The 27,807-nt window shown below is 45.6% G+C and overlaps 1 protein-coding gene across 5 annotated transcripts in view; it reads right to left on the bottom strand.

Moving 5' to 3' along the window:
* Positions 1–6,326, bottom strand: part of MRPS5 (mitochondrial ribosomal protein S5) — a 44,327-nt gene extending 38,001 nt beyond the window's left edge. The window contains exons 1-2 of one of the 5 annotated variants that reach the window (XM_084515511.1): positions 6,085–6,326; positions 1,337–1,474 (exon numbers count right to left, since the gene is read on the bottom strand). In XM_084515511.1, the coding sequence (XP_084371637.1) occupies positions 1,337–1,376 (40 nt within the window). In that variant the 5' untranslated portion in view covers positions 1,377–1,474; positions 6,085–6,326. Of the gene's footprint in view, positions 1–1,336; positions 1,475–4,984; positions 5,248–5,986 lie in introns of those variants that run through there. The other 4 variants (XM_084515509.1, XM_084515508.1, XM_084515512.1 and 1 more) reach the window with 4 other exon arrangements.
* Positions 6,327–27,807: the final 21,481 nt, after the last annotated feature.

Raw genomic sequence — 27,807 nt, 5'->3', positions numbered from 1 at the left:
ACTTCTGTCTCTGCTGAATACATGTAAGAAGTACGCTTAAGTTCTTACATCTTATTAAATAAGCCAGTAGTTTTATGTAGCTTGCTCAAATATAACTTGTTTACAGTTTTATTGAGTCAAACAAGAGGGATGTCATTACAACAAATACTTTTAATTAAGCCATCTAAAAAGACAGCTGGCAAAATTCTCATTAAAACACAGCTCACCTAGATGTTATGAACATAAGCATAAATTAAGGCAATATCTAAACTACAAAGAGTAATCACTGTGAAACGATTGCAATGCTTTATTTTTAATTTAAAGTAAAAAAAAAAAAAAAACAAAAAAAACACAACAATGCTTATCTTTTTTACATAGTCTCGGTCTTGTGACTGGCAGCTAAGGAAAAAGTCTTAATTTTTCCTGCAGTTGGCATCCTTAGAAAGCCTTCCCCATGCAGATCATGCTGCAGCCCTTTGCAGGCCTTTTGAGCCCTCTCTGTCATTTGTTTGAAATCAGACAACAGTCAAAATTAACCTGAGAAGAGGAACAGACAGCATGCTTACTTTAACCCCCCTTTATATATAAAATACAAAGAAAGGTTAACTTTTCCTGTTCTTTTCAACATTATTGTGGTAAAGACTGTCAGTTGTGAAAGCGTGATTGTTTTTAAACAGATCTTTTGTAGTCTATAGATTATTAAAAGTCTAAGAGCTTTGACTGTCAAACTGCTCCAGTTATCTACTCCAGAGATTATGTTCTTACTATTCCTTCTTTTCCTCCATGGGAAAACACCACAGCTAAGGAACCATAAAACAGGTGGGATGATGCCTCAGCTATCTCAGTTCTCAGTCCCAAGCAGGGACTTCAACAGCCATCATTTCTCAATTATGTTAAGCATGTGTGTAATTCCTTTCAGGATGGAGGGATAATGCTGCAGCTGGTCTGACAATTAGCAGGACATTATCAACAGTTTTTGTTTAGCGTTTTATTGCATTTTAATTATTTCATTTTTGAGACAGCACAGCTTGAATAGAGCATCTTGCTTATGGCTCAAAAACATTTGGAAAATAAACACACAATTTATATTGTCAATAAAGAACTAGGAAACAGAGGGGAAGGTGTTTCCCCCTTCCCATCCAATTAAATGTTTTGGATGGATTCGCTGCTACATAAATCAAATTCTTGCTTCCCATTAGAATAAACTGCCCTTGTGCACACAATTCTATCAACAACTGTTGTTAGGTATCTCATAAGGTGATGGTTATAACTAGAAAAAAGTTACCAAAAAATAGAAGCAAGCTTTCCTTTCCTTTTTTTAGTACAGATTACAATTTTAAACCAACTCGGGACTTACACATATTGAAGAAACTGCTTTGTCTGCATTGCTGTACCATGACATTCCGGGGGGTAGAGATGGAACATTGCACCTGGAGAGCCCATGCCAGGCTGGAATAGGAACAGCAACTCCCTTTCACTGGCACAGAAGCAAACCCTGAGGATGGAGACAGAAAGGTGATTAGATACAGGACATTTTCATTCTGAAAACACTGGTTCCTTCATGTATACAAAACCCAAAAAACACCTCAAAACAAACTTGAAAAAAAACACAAAAGCAAAAAACAAAACAAAACAAAACAAACCCAACCCAAAAACAAAACACCAAAAAAAGGAACCTAGTAACATTTACTCATTTTTCTAAAGGGCATCAGACATGAACCTACTGTCTTGAAGCACAAAGCTAGTTGCAGACAGGGGTGGGGGGGAACATTGCAATAGGAAATGTCACAAAGAGAAGAAAGCTAGAAGGTTTCTAACATATTACTGACAGAGTGAGAATACACCTTCTGTGTAAAAAAGACAGAGCCAGACTCTTCTCAGCAGTGCTCAGTAACGAGACAAGAGGCAATGGGGGGAAGTTTAAACCTCCAAATTCTACCTGAACATAAGAAAGCACTTTTTCATTCTGAACTGCAAATGACCCTGGACAATCTGCACTGAGCAGGGGGCTGGACTGGACGATTTTCAGAGGCTTCCAGCCTCAACTATTCTGTTATCACACCGACCTGACTTCCTCTGGGGTCCCAAAAGGGAAATGTACCTCCAGAAGCACCTTTCCTGATAACCTCTGGATTTGGGTGTTGCACAGCTAGCCTATCATGCAAGCTCTTTTCCTTTCCAGAGGACATTAGTTCAATGCAACATGCATTGTAATGCACCTTTATGCCACGTGTACCACCTTTAATTTTCCAGGTACCAAAGCAGTTTCAAAGGTGGGGTACATACCTTACCAGAATTTATTTATTTATTTATTTTTTGTCCTTGAGGTCTCCTAGAATTCTTTTGTGAACAGTTTCTGGTTCTGGTAACTGTCACCCTCTAGATTTGTCCCATAACCTCTTCCACGGTTATTTTAACTTCAGAAAAATCCTAACTCTCATCAACATGCCAAGGGGTACCATATGGATATTTTCTGCATCTTTTACCAATGAATGATGCAGCGAATTAATTTAGGTTCACTGCTCTGCCATCTCTGAACACTCCTTTTACACCATTCATCAGACTGACTCAGTTCTCTGCTGGGGTTTTATTAGTAGTTAATACAAGATAAGCAAATGGTCACTATTCAGAATATCATCAGAAACAGTGATAAAATCATATTTTAAAGCCTACGAAACCATGCATTCATTCAGAAAATAAAACATAAGAGTATTTGACAGTTTACGTCGTTATCAAAAGTCTTTGTAATGCAATTTGGGGGAGTGGTTTTTGGTTTTCCTTTTCACTCCTACATTCATTAGCAAAGTTCCACATACTCAGTACCACCTCCTTCCAAAATTAGGATGGCAATGTGAAAAAGTCTATACAGAAGCAATAGGATCAACACAAAATGAATCACTAGGCAGTGAAATCAGATGAACTGCTGCAGAAAAGAGTTCTGTCAGAACTCGGGCACAGAAGAAAAGTCAAATGCCAAAAAATGAAGTCAAATAAACACCAGTTTTACAGAAAAATGGTCACCAAGCAATCTCAACAAGTCTGGTGATTCAAAGTGGTTTTAAGACATACAATTTGTAACAAGTTGTTAAAGCACAGGGTGAGACCTTGTTTGTCTGAGACCAATGACAGAGCTCCCATTAAAAGAGATTGAATCCTTAAAGAAAACATTAAAGTGACATAAGTTTTAAATTTATACTTTTAAGGCTGGCAGTACAAGAATATCAGCTCTGAGCTGGAAATTAAATTCCCATGTCTAACAAAACCCAGGGGCTTCACTGACAATATTCCAGACATGTGACTGCTTTGGTCTCCAAAATGCAGCAGGACAAAAGGAGGAGGATGAAGATGGATCCCCCTGTACCCTCCGAAAAAGAAAAATAACCTCACCCACCAACCATGAAAAGCCTGAAACCCCAAGTACCTGTATTTAATAAAGTACCCCCCCAACTTTTCTCTGCACATACTGCTACCAAGGGAATAGATGCTTTGAAAGCCGAGCAAATAAATATATTTATGGAAGGTAAACGGTTGGAAATGTCACATCTCAATCAAAGCATGCTGTGCTACGCAAGCATGCACAGTTAATGCATCATATCCTCTTCATATATCCTCCAAACGCCTGTGATGGGATTTTTCTTTAAAAATCTAAAGTGTTTCTTACCATAAGCTATTCAAAACTGAACTGCCTGTAAAAGCAAGACAGGTCACAAACGCAGGGCTGATGTCTTGCCACCAGCAAAAGATAAGTCAACAGAGCAGGAAAAAGATGCCAGCTTACTATATTTAAGTCCTGCTCTGCAGTAATAGAAAATTAACCCCTCGCTGCATACTTATTTCCCTGATAGAAACATCACATTTACAACCCTGGCCTGACTTAGATGTTATCTTCCACTGGCTAAACACAGAATTTTATACTATGCATATCTTCTGTATATGTGTGTGCATTTTTGGCATTGGAAATTTTCCTCATAAAACCAGAGTAAAACCATTTCATTTTTCCTTACATGATGTAAAAGGAGAACTCATCCCAGGACAGGTGGAAATGGAAACCTAACAGTTTAACAGTTATTTCTACAATCATTTAGACCCTAACAGTTCTTTTTTAAACACTCAGTCATACACAAGTCTACTATTTTAATATGCCTATTTCATTATAATTTCATTTGTAACCTTTACGTGCTGGTTAACCTACCACCTTTAGGAGATTTATGTGCAGAATGCAGCACCTCTCCCAACACAGTGCCCCAAATTCACATAGATTGCCACTTGTTTCCTACATTACCTAATACCTTGGAAGACAGCAAGCAGTCTGAACATCCATGCTTTTGCTTAATTAGTGAATGCACTGTTCAGCAAGTGTTCACATTTTTTAATAAAAAAGAAAATTGGCAAGAATTTATTAATCCCTTCTACTCTCATAATTATTTTCCACGAGAATCAAATGTGGAAAACCATTCTTAGTTCTGTACTTCAGAGAAAGAAACACTGCAGGAATTTGGTCTCAGCAGCGAGAAGCACACTGTAAGAAAAAGAACCACAACAAAACTTAAGAAAGAGCCATCAGGATGCTTATTGTGCAGCTATAATTAGAACTCTCTGCAAAAATTGCCCGAGTATAGTTCCAGGCATGCACACAGGAGGCTCTAGACCGAAATAACCAAGATATTCTTAAAAAGTTGATGCACAAGGAGACAGAGGTGTGTCCTGGTTAAATTCCCAGTTGCAGTTTGGAAGATACCAAGCGCTAGGCATTTATTCTCTAATGGGCAATGAACTCTTTTCTTGCCTAGGGTTTTTCCATTTCCCATCCTGCTTACTGCTTTTTACTCAAATGAAACTCATGCACAGAAGCGATGCACTCACACAAATAATCACAGCAGGGAAGACACTTCAGAGCTGTTACTACTTTTTTTTCCTGGCATCTCGCGAGTGCTCAAGTGCCGTGCAACAATGAAACCTTTGCACTAATACAAATTGCTCTTTAAAAACAAACCCCTCCTGTTACCTTGGCAAAACGTGGATGTGAAGAACAATTTCTCAAGCTGAAAGCCAGGCATTTAAAAATCACAGCACGTGGAGAAGGTCGCTGTCTGCCTGGACTAAACACGGAACAACAAAGGTAATGATAGCACAAAGCCTTCAAGGGTCACACCTAAAATGACCCTTATTACTTTAACTAATGATTTAAGAGCAGTCACAGCCTTTTAGTTTCCTGGTCCACTTGCAAGATGTAATTAAAGAGATACTCTGGGGTTGGGCAGTGAAAATATTTTTCACCTCAGGCTCCAGCAAAATTTATTATTTAGCAGCCTTCCCCTGAAGGACACACATGCATTTATGTGTGTAATTACTTAATTATGATTCTTGCCTAGGACTTAAGGGCATAAGGCTGGTTATGCTGGATAAAGGCTTCCGAGACAGCTCACAAAGACTTATTAGCAGGGCCCACAACTGATGGCATACACTGACTGTTAGGAGGGAAGGCATTTTGGAGGAAAAGCAAGAAAAGGAGACAGAAACATCAGACGGGTCTCAAGGCAGACTCCAATGCAGGAGGTGATTCCTCCCCTTAGAGCTTCCCACAGCACACACATTTTTCCTCAGGGCTCTTCCAAACCTCCCCACAGGGTGCTGGCTGCTCAACAAGGCCTTTAATAAAAGGATTTTAATTTAACGTGGAAATATGCCTTCTGCAGGTCAAAGGGAACCATAAAACCTCTATTAGACTTAATTATACATTCCAGAAGCGCCACGCGTCAGCAGGTTTCAGTCACGGAGTATTTTTTCCTCACACCTCAGAGGCGTTTTCCCATTTTTTAAGCACAATTTTTTGGAGGAGAGCCCCAGAGCCAGCCCGATCTGACTGGAAATCACACGCCCGCTCCTCCTGAGCGCACCCTGACAGGAAAATAACACCGCTGGGCTTTGGAAAGCGACTGCAAAGCGCTAGAAAAATATAACAGGAGGGTGAAGCAGGGGGAAAAGGAGCCGCCCCCCCCCCCCGCACCTCGCCACGCCGCCCGCACGGCGCCACCCGCACAGGCCCTGCCCGCCGCCGCCACCACCGCCGCCGCCATCTTGCCTCCCCGCCGCCGGCCACCGTACTGAGGCGTCCTCCGCGTTGCCTGCTTGGGAAGCCGAGGGAAGTACCGGTGAGGCAGGAGATAGGGAAGAGCGGTGAAAAAGCTGTCGGTGGAAACAGGGTGACGGCACGCTGAAACGCCCCTCCTGCCCCTCCCCGCAGCGATTTCGCTGCGAACGGTGCGACAGGCGTCCGGTGGACACCCCCGCGCTAGACTCTCACCGAAGGACCCCACCATTCGCCGCCCGACCTTTTGAGCTGGGCTGCCTCCCGCGCGGGGAGGTCACGTGAGAGGGGCGTGGACACACGAAAAGGGGGCGTGGCCACGGGGCGGGGGCGGGGCGCCGCCATGTTGTTGCCCGACGGGCCGCGGGGGCGGCCCGCTCGCGCCCCTGGCCGGGCGCCATTTTGAGGCGGGGGGCGCCCCAGTGAGGGGGCTGCACGTCCTCCCTCCAAAGCATTAATTACATTCATTTTAATTCCCCTCTGTCTAAAACTGCCCCGCATTTCAATAAAAAGCTTTCCAAAAAGTTAAATCACTCCACGTCCCACCACATTCCCCCGAAACACACACTTTGCCCTCAAACAAGTGCTATTACCAGATATTTCCTTGCTATCTAGGCATAGGGTGAAGTCCCATCACATCGGATGACCCACCTGAATTGGAAGCAATTGCACTAATCTGGGCGTGCTGTCATCCACACCCTTAATCTGGTCCATTTTTTTCCACACGTGACAACCAAACGCCTTGGCAGCAGTTAAACATGTTAATTTAAACCAGTATTAATCACTAATATGTGAGCAGCGCTGCCACTGGGAGGCCGGCTGACAACAGGCTGTTCGAGGGCAGCCTGGCTGCTCCGCCAAAGGATGAATACCGTGCTTTAATTCGAGCAGACAGAAATTTCAGAGGAGATGTGGTTTCGATTAGGGTTTTCCTGTTTTGGAATAATAGCAAAGTCTCAATCTGGCTCATTTGTTTCAGCAAGACTAGTGATTTTTAACAACCGACAACACAAACACTGTGTTTTTTTTTTTTTTTTGCCTGGCTTGTTGCCTGTAAATCCCTATTGTTTAAAGCAATTCCCCAATGTATGCTTTCCCATTGCAACATCAATGCCAACTAAAGACATGCCATTGCTTTGTCTCCTCCTAGCTAGGAACTTCAGATGTGCAAAAAGAAATATCTTTAAACCCGATGGAGAGTGGAGACCTGGTAGAGTCAGAAAAACCTTTGAGTCAGCTTCAGCAGAGGAGAGGCTGGTGACTTGCTAACAGTTGCTAACTGTTTACCAGAAACTGGTAGAGGAGTTACAAGCTTCTGTGAATTCTGTGAATTCCTTGGGTGCACGTGGAAGGGATCCATTCCCAGCTTCCTCGCTAATAGGGGCCAAAGCCAGCCCTGCTCTGCACACACAGCCACCAGTTCCCAGTGTTGCCTAGGGAAGGGTTGCCAGGAGGAAGCATAATATCTTCTCCATGGAAACCTGCACTTCCACAATTTGTTTTTATGCGTCTTGGGGGCTGATGGACACCATCAAGGATCCCATTTCAGGAAGGTGTCATTAAAGAGGCTGGAGCAAGGCCATCAGCAGTATCCACGAGGGTGTACCTGCCAGATTGCTGCTGCCTTTTAGTACAAGAGTGTTTTTAGGGTTTCTGCCAAAACCTCATGTTTCTCCTCAGCTGAGCACGAGTGACTGTGGCACAGCATCTCCCCAGTGGTCACTCCTTTGCTGGGGAAATCAGCTATTCCCTTCACAAATGCTGCTCTTCTGCACCTGCCTGCAGTCTGCATGGTGTTTCATTTCCTCCTCTGCTGTGCATGGAGACCCTCATGCTGGGAAAAAAAAAAAAAAAAAAAAGAACAGTAGAATCAGATAATCATTTAGGTTGGGAAAGGCCTTTAGATCACCAAGTCCAACCATCAACCTGATCAACCAAGTCCCATCACTAAACCATCCCTTGTTTTCTTCAGCATTTCTGGGTGTTTGGCTTTTCTTCTCAGTTGGGCATAAGCTTCAGACTCACGGAGGAGGTGACCCGTGGATATCCACGTGAGGAGGTGACCCAGGTGTCCACGTTATCAGGGATATGCACAACTGAGTTAGAGCAGTTGTGGTGGTGCTGCATCTAACAAAGTCGTGTGATGTGGCCCAGGTGAAACCTTTGCTTCTTCCCAGTACAAAATCACACCAACACACTTATCTAGAGCAATTGCTGTTTGTTCTGCTCGGTTACTCTGCCACTTTTGGTACTCAGGCAGTCAGCAGGGGCCTTGCAACTACTGGTTGTGCTCAGGGTCAGGCAGGGAGAGGAGCAGGTGCACTGGCCATCCATAACAGTTAATGTGCAACTGCACAGTGGTATTGCTAATGAAGCCAAAAGAAAGGTCGTAAACAGACTGGCAATTTGGAAGGTAGCTGCACATTTCTGCCGTCCCCACGTATTGCTGTTACGAGTCTCTCAGCAATGACATTCTTCGGCATTTAATTGTTTGGAGATGCCATCTGTGAGTCCCAAAAGCCACTGCCAGGCTCTTAGCAGAGCAACATGAAACCAGTGTGCAGCTGATTATGCGCGCGTGGAAAGGGTACTGTGACTACTGCCATCATTTCTCTGGCATTGCTACGGTACCGTGTTACAACCTGCACATCAATAACCTGCCAAAGCGAGCGCTGGAAATAGATTGAGGCTTTCCTGTGGCCAGCTCCATTAAGGCACGCTGAATGGCAGGCAGGACAGGAGATCGTTTGCATGGCTCTTGAAATAGGTGGCTACTGCCAGGCACCTGGTTTGAAGGCTGTGCAATCACAGCAGGAGTCTATCAGTTATGCAGAGCAATAAACCTAAATGTATAACACAGTCTGCAGGCCCAGAGGATCGCTCAAATACCCCTCTCAGCCAGGATAGTGCTCACCTGATAGTGCTGCTCTGTCTTTGAAGGAAAAATGCATTTCCATTGAGATCTACATCCTAACGCCACCCAGCATCAGATGTACCACGGTTGATTTCTGCTTGGCAGCAGCCAGAGGTCCAGGAGTAACAAACAAAGCAGCCGTTCAACCCTTTGCGTTATTTATGTGCTCTGCTTCCCACTGCTGGCAGTAGCAAACTGTGCTCCACCTGCCTGACATGGATCATTCGCTAACCAGAAGGCTGCTAGCTCCAAACCCCACCTGCCAGGCCCCGAGGCACCGATTCTGGGCTCCCCCCTAGCAGCATGGTGAGGGGAGATGGACGCCTGCCCTGGCAGGATTCAGGATTAGCTGCGGTGACCACACGTGTGACCCATCCAGCACCACGTCTGCAGGGGCTAAATCAGAATTGCTCCCTTGACTGTTTGGGGTCTTTGTTCTCTGTACTTACAGAAATAAAAGTGAGTAACGTGATGCTTACTCTGTGCACTTCTTTTATTGATACGGTTTAATGATGCATGCCAGACCCACAGATTATTTATTCACCTGCAGTGTTTCATTTCTTACAATAGCTCCAGGACCCTCAGACAGCTTGCTTAGGCTGTAAAAAAAGCTCCAGCACTCGGTGCTGGGAATGCAGGTAATGGTGCCAGCAGGTAAATGCAGTTAGGGTTCTCACCCAACCTGTGCTTAGTCACTTGGTTTTACCTCTTTCCTGTGCTCTAGGATGCATCATGAGCCGGGGAACCTTCTGACACTGAGGGCATCGTCTCTGGGGCTGCTGTCCAGGGCTGCCCTGCCATCTGGCAGCCGAGCAGCACACGTTCGGTTCCTTGCTCTCCGCATGACTCAGCTGAGCAACACCCGGCTCGTTTTATGCTCCAAAGGCTCATTCATGAGATAGCAAACGTAGCAAAGAGCCAAGCGGAAAGTCAACCCCCGTGTCTGCTGCAGCCACTGACAGCACAAAAGCAAAGAGGGTCTGGTACTGGGGGATTGCTTTCCCATAGCAGCGATGGGAGCCAGGCTCCCTTGCCCTGGGGACTGCCCCAAGTACCCTTTCAGGAACCCCCCTAAGTCTGTAGGAGCCATCCCTTCTAAGTGACATGTTACCAGGGAGTGGGACATCTCTAGAGAATGTCAGGAGGCTGAAAGGCAGATTATGAATAACCAAGGCTAGAAGTTATGGCTCAGAAAATGGATGCTTTCAGGCACGAAATAAATATTCATTTTGCTTGAGAGAACTTTTAAAAAAATAAAACACACTGTCATCTCCTCTTTAATCTACATTTCCAGAGAAAAAAGTTGACAAGATGTTCTTTCTTCCCTCCTTGACATGTTGTAGCATAAGGAAACTTAAAATTAAGGCAACACTCAGCAATTTGATAAAAAATACTGCAGGTCCTGTGAGCTGCTGGAGACGGTCTGGGCCAGGGCAGCTGAGCTGCCTCTTGCCAGGGTCTGAAATACAGAGCAAACCTGGACAGAATGCCTCTGAGACTGGTCTCTGCTCTCTGCCTCAGACATCCCAGCATCTGGAGGGGGATCTCAAGCCCTTCTCTCTCTTGGACGCAGCGAGCAAGCGTGTTCACGCTGTAGGAGAGGGTGTGAAAAGCTGCCGGTGCCCACTGCAGCACCTCCAGTTCTGTGCAGAGCAGGCAAGGACCCAAGGACCCTTTGTACCCCCTGCTCCTGGGAGCACCCAGGGAAAAAGCACTAATGCAAACAGCATGTCTGAGTGCTGGGCTGCCTCTGGGGTTCAGCCACCCCATCGCTCAGGTGCTGCTCACCCTGCGGGACTTACACGGGCCATACATCAGAGCTGGATGCAGCCTAGGACACGTGGCTCAAATGTACTTTAAAAAAAATAAAATCCAACACAGCCTGCTTATATATTCCTCCTTCTCGTTGCTCTCCACTTGTCTGTGTTTTCCATTTTTTATCTCCAGTGATGGCTTACCCAAAAGACGAGGTAGCACTCCTGGAGGGACTCGGGCTGATGCTGTGATCTGTTTTCCCTGGGACTGCTAGGCATTAGGGACTGACTGGAATTCAGTGGAACAACTTCACAGCCCCATCCTGTCCGGATTTCATCTGAGTACAAAAACTGAAAACTAGGATCTTCACATGTGCGATGCATATTTTGATTTTCTGCTTGCTTGGCAGCCTTCAAAAGAAGCGGTTGGAATATTCCAGCTGCAGATGACGATTGCAGCAGCAGCCCATGACAGCACGCTTAAGGAGAAGAAAGCAAAGCACGTGAGATTAGATTGTCTTGAAGTCAAGCCCTTTCCTTCTCTGCATTTCGTGTGACAGATGCTGACCTACGAGCAGCCCAACCCACTGATGAAGGACTGAGGGCTGAGTTGAGGCTCGCCTAGCTGTGGATGATGATGTCCAGGCAGATGAAGTAACACCAGCAGGACCTCCTGAGGGCACAGCTCTCAAGCTCTCATGTGAATGGTTTCAGGTGCCACAGCAAGGATGTTTGCAGCATCTGCTCACATTCACATTGCACAAAGCTCCCTGTTGCTTTAACATAGATAAAAACCCAGACAGCAGTGTCCCTAGGGGACCCCTACCTGCCCAGCTCTCTTACAAAGTGCAGGGTTTGGTGCTCACAGGACACAAACCACGGTTCAGTGTTCACAGGACATGAAACATGCTCCTGAAACCTCCCAGAGAACAACCAAGCAGCAAAGCGAGTACTGGCTGTGCAGCACCCACAGAGGCAGGCCATGGGTGATGCCAGGAGAGCGAAATCAGCAGCACCCAAGTTGGAGCTGGGAGTAGGAGTTGCAGCATGTAAGTTAATACTTTCTTCCAGGCAGCTGGACTTCAAGTTGGCTAGAAAAGCTGACCAAGAGCTGGCTGAGAAGAAGTGCTACCCTCAGAAATCTGTTGGAGTTGATGGTTGAACATACAAGACTGGCTGACTTCAAGGCTGGGGCAGCATCCGAGGAAATCAACCAAGATTGGTTTCCCAGGTTGTGTGGTCATGCTCCAGAAGATAACACAGAGTTGTTCTTGTTCCCATTTCCAGGTAAAACTCAGCTGAGCCACTCAGCTCAGGGTAATGCTGGTCTTTTATTTTATTTTATTTTATTTTTTTGAAGGGCCATTGAGAAAATGTTGGTATCATACCCCTTGCAGGGGTATGAAGCAGAGCACTTGACTTGAGATACTAGCAGTGCTGTGCCAAGGGAGATCACTGAGGGCCTTTTCCTCTTGGGAAGTTGGAGCTTTATTTTATTTTATTTTTTATTTTATTTTATTTTATTTTATTTTATTTTATTTTATTTTATTTTATTTTATTTTATTTTATTTTATTTTATTTTATTTTATTTTATTTTATTTTATTTTAATTTGCCTGATACATTGCCTTCAGTGTGTGAATGGAAGGCACATGGAAGAATACCCATTCTCTGCCAGGGTAGGAGAGGATAAACCCTTAGACCAAGTCTTTCCTTGACAAACATCACCAGGAGATGGAGATCAGGATTGATTATGGAGATCTCAAAGGCCTTAGAAGGAACGAGATGCCCCAACCCTGTTGTCCATCAGTGAAAACTGTATCAGAAATTGTTTTGAGAATCTTCCTTTGCCTCCTGTGAATGAGACAGTCCCAGACACCCACTGTAGTACAGGAAATGATGAACACAAAAATAGGCTGATGCTGGAGACTTAGAACAAAACCTGAAAGACTCGAAGGGTTGCCTAAATATATGAGAAGCTTCAAACCCGATTAATAACCAGCATACCTTCTGCTATATCACCACAAGCTAATGACATCAAACAATAATAATAATAAAAAAGGCTGCTGAGAGGTTAAGCTGTTTCTCTGTTTAAATTTATCCTGCACAGAATGCATTTTTAAGACAGGTTTAATCATCAAGACCAGCCAGGAGAAATTAAGAAGTTGAAAAATGAGTTCTCCAAGCTGCTAGTAAAAACCTGCTCCAGACACTGTGAGAGGGGCAGGTGTTGATCTATAACAGGTACACGAGGAGATTTTAATTTATAGGCCTCCCATGCAGGACTGGCAAAATGTTTTTAAGGCTGATGAAAACCCAGAAAAACAGAGGGAAAATCATGACCTGGAAGGAACAGTGCAAGCATCATAAGGAAAAAAAAAAAAAAAAAAAACTTTTGTTACAAAGCAACACACAGGGAAGCTGCTAAATGCTGCATTCATGTTACCATACTCAGTTCTGTTTTGGGGTGTGGTGGGGTCTATTTTATATTTGGGGAATATCCTAAATATCCTTAGGAACATTGGACATTGTGTTGTAATAAAGTACCCAGCTTTTTACAGTGGATGCTCTAAGTCCTGTCGCTTGCTAGGAGAAACAAAACCCTGTCCCCAGCACTGAAACTCTGAGTTTGATGCATGGCGACTGCTCTGCAGATAACGCTGAATTTTTATTTATTTATTTTTTAATACAAAGGGCAAGGATGCAAACTCTGCCACTCCCTGAACCTGCTGCAGATTTCTGCAGATTTGCACCAGAGGGACCACTTGAAATCCAAACAACCCCAATACCACCCTTGAGGGAAGGGAGTTTGGAAGCAGTGGGACTGAGCCAGGAAGGGGGAGGCTGACAAATCCATCATGGAGGTGGACAGCTGCTTCGGAGGAGGACCTGACACCTCGATGCAAAGCCTGGCAGGGCTGTGCCGCGGCCCCCAGCCCTGGTGGCAGCGCATCCTCCCTGCCACGCCACCCCCCGAGAGCCACTGTCAAATGAGATGAGTGGGAACCACTTGTGTAAGAAAAGCAACATTAGTTAAAAAGTCTTAATATACATTTAGTTAATTACTAAGTGAATGGCTCTGGTGCTGTTCAAAATATGCAGCTGTGTTTAATGAGCTGCTAAAACGCTCTCTGTGCAAACTTTAATAACGGCGCTGTTCACACGGAGGAAAACTGCTGCAGGGGAAAATGTATCTGTTCGTACCTAAAATGCTGTGAGTGACAGCTCGACCACTGTTATCTTTAGGGCACGCAGTCATCATTTTCATTAGTATGATATGTTAAAATATTTAATGCTTATCACCAGTGTGCAGCCTTCAGGGCAGACTGCAAGCCCAGCTGTGCTGGTGACAGAGCAGGCAGCTCCAAGATCGGTTAAATAAAACTGGAGAGCAAAGTCTTTTGGCTTTCCATCACAGCCTACGTTTCCTGGCCTCAGCCCTGGAAACCTCCTTGTGCTTTCCCTGGGCTGTCTCCAGCAGGTCCCCCCGCTCAGACACAGGTCTGCAGCCCCCTGCAAAGCCAACTGCACCATGCAAGCGGGATGACTGCCCGTGGAACAGCCCAGTCTGAGGCTTACCTTCCCCACAGCAGCACAGTCGCCTCCTGTTTGGCTCGAGATTGTGGCTCAGGTGCCTCCAGGGGCTCTCCAAGCCCAGGTCAGACTTGCGCTGACTCCTGCCCACGTACAGCCCTTCATTTCTCCATGCTGAGCTGTATCTCCAGTCTGTCGAGAGTCAGCTCCTGGAGCCTTGTGCTGCTCTCACAGTTTGAGGAAAAGGCATTAGTCATAAATTAAAGCTATGAAACAGAAAAGCCTACCTGCTTCAGAATAAAAGCCATCTTGCTTTTTCAGAAGCCCTACCACAAGGCAGCACTAGGGCTTCCTCCAAAGCAGCAGCTGCTGGCCATGGGCACCACGGTGTCCTGGTCCTTTTGGGACACTTTCCTCTGGTGTGGTGAGAAGGGATTTGCTCTTACTGATCACATTCCTACCTCCCAAGTGCTCCTTATCCCCATCGTTGCCTTCCCTGATGATGTGATGGAGATGGACCCTCACCACATTTCCAATCCAGTGCCCCCAGCATGGCACAGGCACACCTGTGATGTGCTCACACAGCTGATCACCAGAGCATGGGCTGGGTGATTTCAGCTTTGGAGATGATCTCCACTCTCTGTCCCACACCTCGCTGCAGCCAAGACGTTCTGGACTTATGGCCCCAGCTGCCTGGCAAGAGGGGCAGCACGCTGGCAGCATTTCTCTGGAAACTCGCCCCAGGGGCCTGCTGCTGCCACAGAGTGACTTTCAGCAACCTGATGGATTGGGACAACCTGCAACGCACAGAGATCTGAGAACACCTTGAGAAGCGTTTGCTGATCTGCTCTGGGAAGAAACCCAGCCACTTGGGAAGAGAAGTTTCAGAGCTGTTTTCAGCATCTACAAACAAAGCCAAATATTTTGACTGCGGAGATGCAGCGACTGCCGCGCATCACAAACACAGCCAGAAGCACACCGCTGAGCACACGAGCGGGCTGATGGATACTTGGTCCACCTGCTCTTTGCTGCCTCACTCAGAAGAAAGCACCGATGCTCTGAATATAAATCGCAAGCACATTATTATGTTTTCTGCACAGAAAATGTTTTAAGTCTTCCCTGATTTTCAGAAGACGCGAGAAGGACCGCGTGTAAATGTTCTTGCCTGTATCATTTCTGGGGGAAAGCAAGCATTAGCTGCAGCAAGAGCTACATCTTAACTATGCAATTACACTTCTGTCCTGTCATAAGCCACTAATGCCTAGGGGAGAGAGCGTTTATTGCAGAATTATGCTGAAAAAGAAATAAAGCACCTGTGTGCCCGGGAAATCCTGACTTGGTTTGCTTCGCAGTAGTGGCCAGGCCTATTAGCTCCATCTCCTGATAAATGACATGAGCTGGTTGTGGTTTATGGCTCTCTGCTCGGGTTTCTATAGCTCACCTGTGAGTAACAGCTACGAATGTCTGTGCTTGCAGCTTCACGGAGTGCTTCAGAGGATGCCTCTTCCTCGGCTCTGCAAGAACCCTAGCTCCCCAGCTGCAGAGTGAGTTCAACAGTTTCCATCCAGGCCAGGAGTGTCCCCACCTTGTCTTTCATATCATCCGCTCTCCGCATTAAAATTTCATGCTGAGCCTCCATAAAGAGTACAAGCATATTTTGGAAATATACACGGGGCCACAAAAATCCTACTTCATACTCTGCTCTTTTCAGTTCACAGCTTTAAAAGAGGCTCACAAGATGTTTTATTGGCTGAGTTACTGGATGGGAAACGGCTTGTGGATGGAGCTAAGAGCTTCCTGAGATTTTTTCCAAAGCAGGCAAGCCTCCTCTGAGCCTCTTTGATCTTCAGTAACAAGACCTCCCAGGAGACTTACAGCTCTTCCTGGTTACTGCCAGGCTAAAGAGAACAGTATTTTTTTTCTCCTTTTTTTTTTTTTTTTTTTTTTTTTCCTGCTATTGAAGCATTTTGCCTTCTGGGCACAGCTTCCCTCCATAACAGCCTGATTTTACTTGTCTTTAAAAAAAAAGGGAGAGGCAGACTGGGGAGGGAGGACAGCAAAAACAGAGGCCAGCCAAACCAAAAGAACTAACCTGGAAGAAGATTAAGGATGAGAGCCTGTCTCTAATCAGCCCCGTGCAGGGAAGAAGCAGGGATGAGCAGAGTGGCTGTGCAACCCTCCAGGTAGTGCAAACCAGCAGCTAAGTGACCAGCACTGGGTTCCTGTCCCCAAAACAGGCACCTCGATTGTGCCACAGCATTAAAGGCATTGCAAAATGCTCTGGGATACCAGCTGGGTTCCTTCAAGCTGCTTCTTTGCTTGGACCGACCTCCCAGGCCCATGCAACCAGTGCAGCTGGAGCAGATCAAGTGCAACCCCTAGAGCTGGAAGAAGCTGAAGCACAACTACAGAAAAAGAAGGTAGCAGTATCGAGGCAAGGAAACACTCAAGCAGGGGAATAAAGCACCTGGCTGGCTCAGAAAAGAACATTTTCAGGCACTATACACCTTATAAAAAGATCTTGACACTAGGTAAGGGGATTTTTGTTATGGGATCATCAAAACTTTGAGCACAACAAAACAGCTTTCTGTTAACACAACATTTCATCAGTGGAGTGATACAACTCAACACAGCCATGAGTTTTCTTCCACAAGAGAAAGCAGAAAGGCTGCAGCAACCCTGCTCTGAGTGCATTATCATTGCAGAGGCAGCTGAAGCATCCTTTGGAGTGATGCTGGGGCTGAATCGAGCTCTCCATCTCACTTGTCTGCTTCCTTGCAGTGCTGTTACTACAGCAGGCAACGTCCCCTTGCAGGGAGCACAGAGAAAAAGCCAAGAGAAGCATGGGCTGCTTCCCCACCCTGCCAACCTTAATTTCTCCCTCCCCTGCAAGCACCAAGTGCTAGATAGAGCAGAGGGGAGCTGGCTGCTGACCCTATACAGACTCACCATTTTGTGTATGTTCCCCCAGGTCAGCTGGGCTGATGTGCTAATTTTTGTGTCTCTGACTTTATTGAAGAGGAGAGCTGCCTTCCTCAGTGACAGCCAGTAAAGCCTTCCAGCTCTGCAGGGATTTGCAAAGGAAACATGACAGTGGTGGGTAGGGTAAGGGAGCCCAGATGTGGGAGCACCAGAAGAAAGAGCAGAGCAGGAAGCAGGAGGCGGGTGGTGGATACGCAGCAAGTCAAGAGGCTGCGAGCAGCTGTGAAAGCCAGGAAAGGCTGCAGATAACGCCAGGAACTGGCAGCTGGCAGGCGTCGGGGGGAGAGCTGGGTGCACGCTGGTGCTGGAGAACCAGCGGTGTGACTTCTCCCTCTTCCTGAGAAAGCCTCAGGGTTGGGTTGAGTTGTACAAGTAACAGCCCTGCAGCATCATGGGGCTGAACTCAGGAAATTTGTTCCTAATCCTCCCTGTCACCACAAGGAACCCTGGCCAGATTGTTCGGGCAGATGTGTCTAGGAGCTTCCAAGTGTCCAAGAACGGGCAAGCAACTTCAATCTGTCTTGTTTAAAATTAGCTTTTTCCTCTCCTTCTGCAGTTTCACTCTGAGTTTTGCCACAACTCTGCTCTCTCTCCACCTCCTCTGAGGCACGGGGGAGATTGGCCTCCGCAGGGCCATTCTAGCCAGCATTCAAGGAGTCCACGATGACTCTACACCTGCTCAAAACTATCCCCCAGATAATATTTGGAGACTGTAAATTACATGGGTAATGTAGGAGAGCTGCTGCACTGCCTTATTTCTGAGGACAGGTGGGACTTTTGTTTGTTTCTCGCCACCCAAACGTTTCCAGGAGGTGACCCGCAGCCTCCTTGGTTACCAGCTGCATTAGCAGCTGAATTTGACAGCTGTGAGCTCTTTCCCTCCGGGGGCTTGTGTCTAACAAATGCTGAAAGCAGTTCAAGACCAACTCCATCTGAATAGATGGCTAATTTTTCACATCCTAGAAAAAAAAATGATAGCTACAAAGGCCAGCAATGCAGATAAAAACAGCAAGCGATGTGTTCCTTTTTATCTGTTAGGACAAGTTCGCATGAGCAAAAGATATGCATCGTATTTGCACTACACTTGTACCCAGAGCCCTCCCAGTCTTCACATCACCCACTTATATCTTGTGCAGGAAAATATCACTTGGATTTGCTACTGGTACCAGTGTGGATTTTGCTATGCCATACGATCACAGAGCAATGCCCTTCCATGTCCAGCCTCCTAAAAAATGCCTTTTCAAATAAATAAATAAATAAAATATTTCCAGCTAAAGATTTTACCCCTCGGCCCAAATTTGAGGGGTAATTTGAGGTTGGGGATGGTTCAGCAGCACCTCAGGGAGCTCTTGTTTTGCAAGGACCTGCCTCCTCACCACCGCATGGTGTTCCTGCCAAGAAATGTCCCGTGTGCCCTCGTTCTCAGAGGGAGCCAAAAATGCCACAGGACACATAGTCCAAGCAGAGGGTTTCAGCCTGGGATGAGAATGTGGTTCCAGTTGAACTTGAACTCAACTTGAACTACCTCTGTTCAAGCCCTCTGGGTCAATAGCCATTGACGTGGTTATTTCCCATGTAGAGGAACGCAGGTGTCATTTTGTTCTTCCAACTCAGAGCAACAGACCACCGGGAGGCAGAGCTGAGCAGCAGAAGAATGCCCTGGAAAGAAACTTCCAAAAGGTAGTCTCAGATCCATGGCAAAACCTGTGGTTGAGCCGACTCTTCCATCAGTAAAGCGGGCATCTCTACCCCGAAACCCAAGTGCTGGCAATGTGCAGTAGATGCTCTGTGAAAACCACTTAGAAAGGGACAGTTATTCTTGCAGATGCCTATATATGTATATATATGTGTCTCCTTCTCCTCCTCCTCCTCCTCCTCCTCCTCCTCCTCCTTCTCCTTCTCCTTCTCCTTCCTTTTTTTTTTGATGAAATGGAGTGAAAAGGCTTAGGACTGTGAAATGAATGCTCCTTTCTGGCTCAAAACCAGGAGGCAGAACAAAAGAACACTGTGGCCATATGAATATTTAAATGTGGTCCAAAGCCAGTATTTCTGAGACTCTCCATTTTATAGGGAAATGGATTTTTCACAGTGCATGCTGAAGCAGGGATCAGAGTGCTTGTAGGACCTCTGACCTGCAAAACTCAGCTGAATATGGCCCTGAGCAATCCCATATAATTGGGCCTGCTCAGAGCAGGGAGTTGGACTCGAGATTTTTGGAGGCAACCACCATTATTCTGTGATTCTGCGATTTAAGGGGTGGGAAGGGACTTGCTAGAGGCACAGGGGAATGCAAGCCTAAGAAAGCAATCTCTTCTATCTCCCTCTCTTCTCCACACAAAAGCAGAATGCGCAAAACATGAAATTTTAAAATCCTAAAAATATTCCGTGGCACAGTCTCACATGGCACAAGGGTGGGTGGGGTCATTCGGTCTTCTTTTTAACTATTTTTTTTTTTTCCTTCCAGTTGAACATCAAACAGCTCCGGTCTGAAGCAAGGCCTGAAGGATTTGCCCTCTCCGGGCCTGGCCTACTCTTGCAGCGGCATGAGGATGCGATCTGCGCTGAAATGTCGCGGTGGAAGGCGCGCAGTGGGGACCTACATCCCCACCACTTTTCCTGCCCCTGGTTTTCCCAGCTGCTTTCTCCACAGATCCAAGGCAGGATTCTTCGCCTTGGCGGTGGGATTATCGTGTGCTCTTATTCTTTCATGTCAGAGACATTGCTCAGGATCCAAGCGCTTCTACCCAGCCCTGAGAGCCATTTGTGACTTCGGGACCCCCTAATGCCACCCACTGACTTCAGATCTACTAACCTCCAAATAGGTTCTGCTTCTTCTTTATTCATCTTTTTCTGGAAAAGCAGTCACTTCTCAGATTCTACTAATTCTCCGTGATAACTAACAAGATACATATAAATGCACAGGTAATATAAACATTATAGAATCATTTTATTGCAACTGTGCATGTCTGCAATTTAGTATGTGTCATACACACGTGCATGCACATCCTGGATAACATAATGCATCCAACAGGCACGCAGAAACTACCTGGCTTCCAACCAGCAAATCCTGTGATGAACAGCAGTTCCCCAGCGGGTGGGGAACAGAATCATTAAGGTTGGAAAAGACCTCCAAGATCATCTGGTCCAAGAGCTGAAATCCGCTGCTTCAGCAAAGCAAACTGCACCTGGGTCCACTCCTCCTGCCCATGGGCGAGTCTGGTCCATGGATTGTGTGAAACTTTCCCAGTTTCACTAGTACCAATCATACTCGTGTTCAAGAAGTGCTTCCTGATGGTCAGGGGGAATCTTCTGTGTTCCAGTTTGTGCCCATTGCCTCTTGTGCTGGCACTGGGCACCGCTGAAAAGAGCCTGGCTCTGTCCTCTTTGCACCCTGCATCATCTGTTCACCAATTCTTCATCAATTGTTCACTCATTATTCCAGTATAATGCAGAGACTGATGAAATATCAAGATGCAGTGCCATGTTTTTGTCCTTTGCAGACTTCTTTCTTGAAAACCATCATTTCAGTAAGCCCCCGTCTATAACTAGCCCATTCTCTCATCATAATACCAGGCATACTGTGCCATATATTGCAAATCCTGCTTACCCTTTTCTGCTGTGTCCAAAGAAAATTGAACAGCACACAGACCTTTGCAGTCTGAGTGTCACAGACGTTACACAGCTGCTTTTGAGTTCTCAGCATTTGTCATCCAGGCTGCTTGGCAGGAATTCACATCAACGATAGATTACAGTTTAATATTATGCAATTAAAAAAAAAATCAAATTTCCTCCATGTGAGAGACTTTAGGATTGTAGAAAAAAAAGAATACACAGCATTGCAATCAAAAACTCTTATTGGGGGGAAGACAGTGGAATAAAGTTTGCACAGGCAACATGAAATCTGTTACCTGCTAAATCCTGAGCACTCAGTTTTACAGTGGCAATCACTTTTCCTTTAATGTTGCTTCTTGTTGTGTATTTTATTAAGCCAGAATTTATTCCAGGCCAGAATCCCTCTGGATCCTTTCTCCTTTGGTTATTTCCCCTACAACATATTGGAAACGGCTGGAAAGCGCTCCAGTTTGAACTAAGATTTCAAGCTTTTAATTGCACCAGTGTCAAAAATGGAGAGGCAGACTTATACATCAGTATGGCCACCTGGCTTTCTTCAGAGAATTACAAACGTTGGACCTCAGTTGGTCCTGCAGGGCCATCAGTGATGTTCTCGAGAAGCCCACAAACTATTCAGCCCCCGTCTCACCTGTGCAGAAGCCCTTACTGCACCTCTCGTTTGTCAAGGTCAAGCAACAGCTTTCTGCTGCAGACCTCTGCCACTAATCTGCTTAGTTAATTAAACAAATCCCCAGATGCAATTACCACTGCTAGTCAAGACTTCTGCAGATGACAAAGCGAATGTCCTGTTGACTTTAATGGGCGCCTGACAACAGGCACTCATGTAGGAACGGGTGTATCTGTTCCCTTGGTTCGCTCATTTGCTTGACCCTGATGGTTTTGTACCCAATTAAGATGTAGCAAAGCCATCAGGAGAGCAGGCAGCCCAGGAAACAGCTGCCATCACAGCGCTTCTCAATGAAAGTCACCCAATTTCCACATGCCCTTTCCTTCCTACCTCTGTTTAAAAGCAGCATAGCGGCTTTCCACAGAGAAAAGAGGCAGCTCAGTGAGATCAAGGAAACCAGCCTAATTCATATTTGCTGCTCTTGACTTCAACAATCATGGAGCCTTTTTTTTTTTTTTTTTTTTTTTTTTTTTTTTTTTTTTTTTTCCCACTTGACCCTGCTGCAAAGCTATTTCTGCCTTTTAATGTGGCTTTCAGTGCATCCCTTTCTGCTTTCCTTTCAATAGCTGCCCAAACACAGCTCTCACACACCAGTCCCTGTTCACAACCACAGAAGCTTCTTCTTTGGTCCCCGAGAAATGTGACCACTAACCCCTGTTCCACCTTCAACCCATCCAGCACAGGGAAACTCTTAAATTCCTCACTTTTAGTAATCTAGCAGCACAAGTAATCCAGGCTTGAAAATGCTGCCACATTTACAGCATTCCTGGCTCCAAAACCTAGTTTGCATTTCCAAAGCTGCATGAACCAGACCCTTCCTGACAGTCAATTTTATTCCTAAATCCGATCAAAGCTTGGGGATGCACTGGTTGGTCCCAGCCACCCTGATCTCCTCTTTATTTTAGCTCTCTCCACCACATCCTATTTCCACATGAGTTTCCTTGTAGGGCACGTCTAATGCTTGTAAAACAAAGCAATCCCCTTGGGAACCTTAATTTTCCTAAGGCTGCTGGGTGCAGTCACATCACAGCCGTGGTCTCAGCTATTTCTTGAACGAGGCCTCTACTGAAAGCACAAAATGATGGGTGTTTATTAACAGTAGTTCTAAGTGATGTTTTACAGAGGATTTGTCCCACAGAGCAATGTGCAGAGATGTGAAATAAATCTGATCCCTGCTGTTTACAGCTGTTTGTGCAGCTGAGTCACCGCCGTGGTTTATTCTAAGGGTCACCGCAACTGTTGCTGTTTCAGAAAAAAAAGAAAAGTCTGGAAAAATTATTCTTAAAGCCCCTATCTCAGCAGGTTCTTTCAAGTTTTTTCTCCTTTATTGCTTTTTTTTTTTTTTTTTTTTTTTTTTTTTTTTTTTGTGTGTGTTCTAAGGAGGAGGAAGTGGAAGATGTTATCGTTTCACTTGTGTGAGATTTGAGTGTCTGCTTAGGTAGATGCTAATGCAAACACTGTCTTGAGTTTGAATAATTAAACTGAATTATTTTAAGATCAGCATCTACCTTAAAAGCATCAAAATCTTATTTCTGAATAAATGTCGCCCATAAATACTGGAAATGCCTGGCATATATTTTCCCTAGGAATAGGCAGTATTTGCCTCTGAGCACTTACAATAAACATTAAATTCCAAATGCTTTCCATTCGGCTGCAGGACTCATTCCCCCTTTTTTGTCCTGTTGTTTCCATTCAAGGCTGTGCAACCAATTGTTTTTTTCATTTCCTTAGCAGTTAAAGAAACAATTTCCAATACCATTTTTGTTTTTAACTGAGGTCCCTCAAAGTTAAAAATACATTGCACATCAGCAAATGGATTTTAGCTGGAACACAACTTCAAAAATATAAGTTGACAAGAATATGAATTTGCATAAAAAGCCCAATGCAGTGCCTCGAAAAAAGGCAAGATCAACATTTTGCGAGTTGCTGTGAGCAATCTGGTGAAATGGCAACTGCAGGAGATTTTTGGTGTCAGCTGAATGTGATTTGTTACTTTCCCGTTTTCATGAGCCACTTGCAGTTCCCTCACTCCATGGATTGCAGACTGCTGCTCCAGCCACACACCCCTGTGCTGAGCAGAAGTCATATTCTCAGTGTCTTGTCCTGGAGAGATTTATTAAATGCTCTGAGCAAAGACCTTGTAACCAAGGATCAGGTTAGGAAAGAAGATTGGTGTTGGTGTAGCTCTGCCCTCAGCAAAATCCTACTAACTGCAACAACGCATTTGGAAAATCCTTTTCGGTGCTAATGCTTCTAATCTTGATATTGCACTACTTTGAGGGATGCTCAGTCCTACTCAAAACTCACATTTGAATTCTGCTTGCGTTGGTCTGGGGCGTTGCTTTGTGCCTCAGACATATCCTGGATGAGATCTCCTAGGATTTTCATGGATTTTGCTACATGCAGACATATGCAGGCTGGATAGACATAGGTTCCTATTAAAATCGTCAACAACCAGACCCTTACAGTACGTTAGGGCTGGCAGGATCTAGGCTTTACATCCCAAAAGGGTTTTATAACATGAAGTTAATTGCATCTGATGTTTCAACTCCTCTGTTCCATCGAGCTCATAATGAGACTCTGGCAAACAATTTCTTCTGAATAATTTGTTGCATGAATTCAACCTCTTTCCCAGCTGACAAAAGCCATGAATAGACTGCATTTCCTCCATCACATTCACTGCTGCCTGAATGAACGGAAATATGTTTTCCCCTGGCTTGCCTTTCTTGGAGGGCAGGCTGGCCATAAAAACAAGGCTGCCAGCTCCCATCTACCCTCATCTTCGTTTGGTGGGGAGGGTACAGCCAGTCCTAGCTGCCCTCTGTCCTACAAAGCAGCCTGCTCATGGTTGTGGGGTGACTGGACCCTGCATTTTTGGGAAAGGCGCAAGGCTGGCAGCTGCCACACGGCTGTCACCACACTGCATTTCCTCAGGAGGCTGGGATGAGCAGCACGCAGCGGCGAGGGACAGGACATCACCTGGCACGGCTTATCAAGAGAGGCAGAGGCACATCCTGCAAGCGTGGAGCTCAGAGCTGTTCCCCGTGCTGGGAGCAGTTTGAAGTGCTGATAGCCCTGCTTTGAATTCAGGGCCTGATAAGCTTTCACACTGGTTTCACTCCCAGATAGAGAAATGCTTGTCTGACACGTTCCCTCAAATATGTCAGGAGCTTTTCTGCCTCATAGCCCCAGCGCTGGGCACCACAATAATACAAATTAAAAAAAAAACCACACACACATTCTGCACAGACCAGTGGCTCCTCCGTTCCTGTGGATGAGAGGGGGACGGGGTGGCTGTGCCTAGCAGGAGCACGTTACGAGTGCTGGTAGAGCAATCAGCATGCTGAAGGCACCCCAAACACCCCAGAGCTCACGTGCTTTTCCAGTGCAAGCAATCCAGGTGACAGTCCGTGTCTGGGTAGCAGCCAAAGGTCCCAGCTGACACCCAGAGGGACACTGCCCTGTTGCCCCCAGGCCAAAGGACCAGGATTTCCTCGGGGCAGCTGTCTCCTACCTGTGCTTGTGGCAATGCCGAGCACAAGCAACAAGGAGCAGTCTCGGTTTCTGGGGAGTAAGGCTCCTGACAGCCAGCATGTTCCAGCACGGCTCGCTGTGCTGAGCAGACACAGTGCCCCCAGGTCCAGCTACATCCACGCACTCTTGAAATCAGCCTGCTCACAGCCTCAGATCTCATGTCAGCCAATTCGGCATCTAGCATTGCTTTGCTCTTGGGTGGAAAGAGACCTGGAATTTAGCCTGAAGCTGGCTGCAAGTAAAACTTGCCAGAACTGCAAAGCCAGCCCTATCTGATGACAGACACATTTTTTATATATATTTTTTTTCAGACTGTGACAGCCAATATCCAAAATATCTCAATGACAAGTCTGCTGGACAAAACAGGTGAGTGCTTTTCCTCTCTGAGTGAACTTATGTAAGGTCAGGCTTGGGTTGTAGGCAAGAACTGGATAGCTGTGCTTTCTCTGAGGATTTTTAATTAAGCCTTGGGACATCCCATCCCGCATGGCTGGTTTCAGGCTATCAGTGCAAAGGGCACACCCTATTCCTGTTGCCCTCGCAGAGAACAGCCCAGGACAGAGTTCCCTCCCCAGTCTCCATCCTGGCTTTGCCCACAGTGAACAGGACGGACGCCTGGAGAACTGGGAGATCACTTCAGCTGACAGCAAGAAGAATGAGGCAATTACCCGGCCAAGATGCAGACGTAGAAGATATCTCTCAGCCAAAAACCAAGCTGCTTCTTCCAGTTTGACCTGCTGAGAGTCACAGGGGGGCCTGTGCAGAGGGCAAGCTGGGGAGCACATCCTGCACATCACCCCTTGAATGACACGGCTCAGGGCACAGGGCCTCAGACACGTCTCTCCATCAGGCTCTGTGCTTCTTACAGTGCCTGTCCCATTGAAGGCAGTGAGACCCCTGCTCCCCCCAGGGCAGCTCGTCCTCCACATCCTTGCCTGGTAAATGTAGCCCCATTGCAAGCAACAAGGTGGCTCTCGACCATCTCAGTTCTTGCCTCTGGTTGCTGCAGTTTATCACTGAAGGAAATGCCAAATTTATAGTTAGGGGACGTGTCCTGATCCAGCCATTGATCTCAGCATGACCAAGGCTCAATGATTTTCTTTCCTGATCTACCTCTGTCTTATTTCACTGGACACCAGTTTCATTGCAAGCATGCAAAAATCCTAATATCGACAATATCTCAACAAGACACAGCATTATTTTTCTTTTTCCTGGCCATGAGTTTGTTTTATTTAGAAAGACTATGGCCTTCACATATTACTGCAATAAAAAACACAGCAATGCCATGCCACGGCAGCTGAGTTTTTCACATGCAGCACACAGACCTTTCTCACCTATTAAAAAAAATAAAGAGGGCAAACATGCACAATACCTCCCCTGCTCATACTCTTCTGGACAACTATTTTCAGCCTAGGGGGTTTCCTGAAGCTGAAGTTTATTGTTTTTAATAGACCTAGCAGATGCTGCCCTCCACCCACATTGTCTCTTGAAAAGGAGTTCTGAAAGTTTACACTTGAAGCATGATGAATTGCCTCCCTTAATTTATTCTGGATTTGGTCTCAAGCAGCATCATTTTACGATCCCTGGTTCTTCTACACTCGGACACCATTTATTTCTTGCAGACCCCTTGAAATTTGGTAGAGTACTATCACATGCCCTCCCAAGGCTTTGCTTTTCTAAGCTGAAGAGCCCCAGCCTAAGTGATTTATCATTGCTCACAGGGAAGCTGTTACAGATCTCCGATCATTTGTCATCCTTCATTGAGCCTTCTCCCATTCTGCTCTTTCCTTTAGTAGAGATAGGGGATCAGAACTGAACGCTGCATGCAGCCTGCTGGCAGCCCATGGACTGTTTTGAGAAGCACAGCAATACCCTTTAGTTTGTCTCTGTTCCCTTTCGTTTAATTACAAATTCTTGATTTGCTCTTTCAGCTACGGTGCACAGAGCTGGCACCTTCATGACTTGTTTGTATCGCATTCACCAGGTCTCTCCCTTTCAAGTGATAACAGCCAGCTCACAACCCATCACTTTATATATAAAGATGGGCTTTTTCCTTCCCTGTTGTTTCACTCTGCATCTGCTTTCATCTGCTCCTAAAATTCCACCAGTTTTCCTTGCACTAGTAGTAAATTATGTATTTTGAAGGTAATTTCAAAACAATCTTTTTCATGATTTTTGATTAAAAATTTGGAAGTCTTTTCTTTCCCTTCCCTCTCTCCCCATTTTTTTTTTTTTAACTGACCCCTTTGAAATGAAACAACATTGGAGAGCAAAGAACAGATGTGACTTTGAGAAACATTTGGTGAGAGAAGATTGACAGAAGTAGTTTCTGACCCCATCGAACCTTTCCATTTTCTTTATGATTATGACTTCAAAATTGTAGCTTCAGAGCACGTAAAAAAAACCTTCACAAGCAGGCACTAAGATAAGGCACAAACCACGCTATCTGCAAAGACTCATTAGATAAGGAAAGGGCTCTTGTGGAAAGCAACAAAATTCATACCAACTTGACAAAGAGGGCCAAGAGCAACTAGCTGTTTAAAAGAGGTGGTATTTTGGCAGAAGAGAAAATGCTGCTAATGGAAGCAATTGCTTAATAAAGGTAGCTCCTTGTATAACAGCCTGCTCCCGTGTCTTGTTTGAGCAATTACATGGTGTTGCTCTGCGCAAGCACTGCTATCTAAACAGCTCAGTGTCATGTTGATGCCTTCCAAACCATTGCAC

Source organism: Aythya ferina (genome assembly GCF_964211825.1).
Source record: "Aythya ferina genome assembly, chromosome: 3".
Lineage (NCBI taxonomy): Eukaryota > Metazoa > Chordata > Aves > Anseriformes > Anatidae > Aythya > Aythya ferina.
This window is presented reverse-complemented; position numbering and strand designations above follow the sequence as displayed.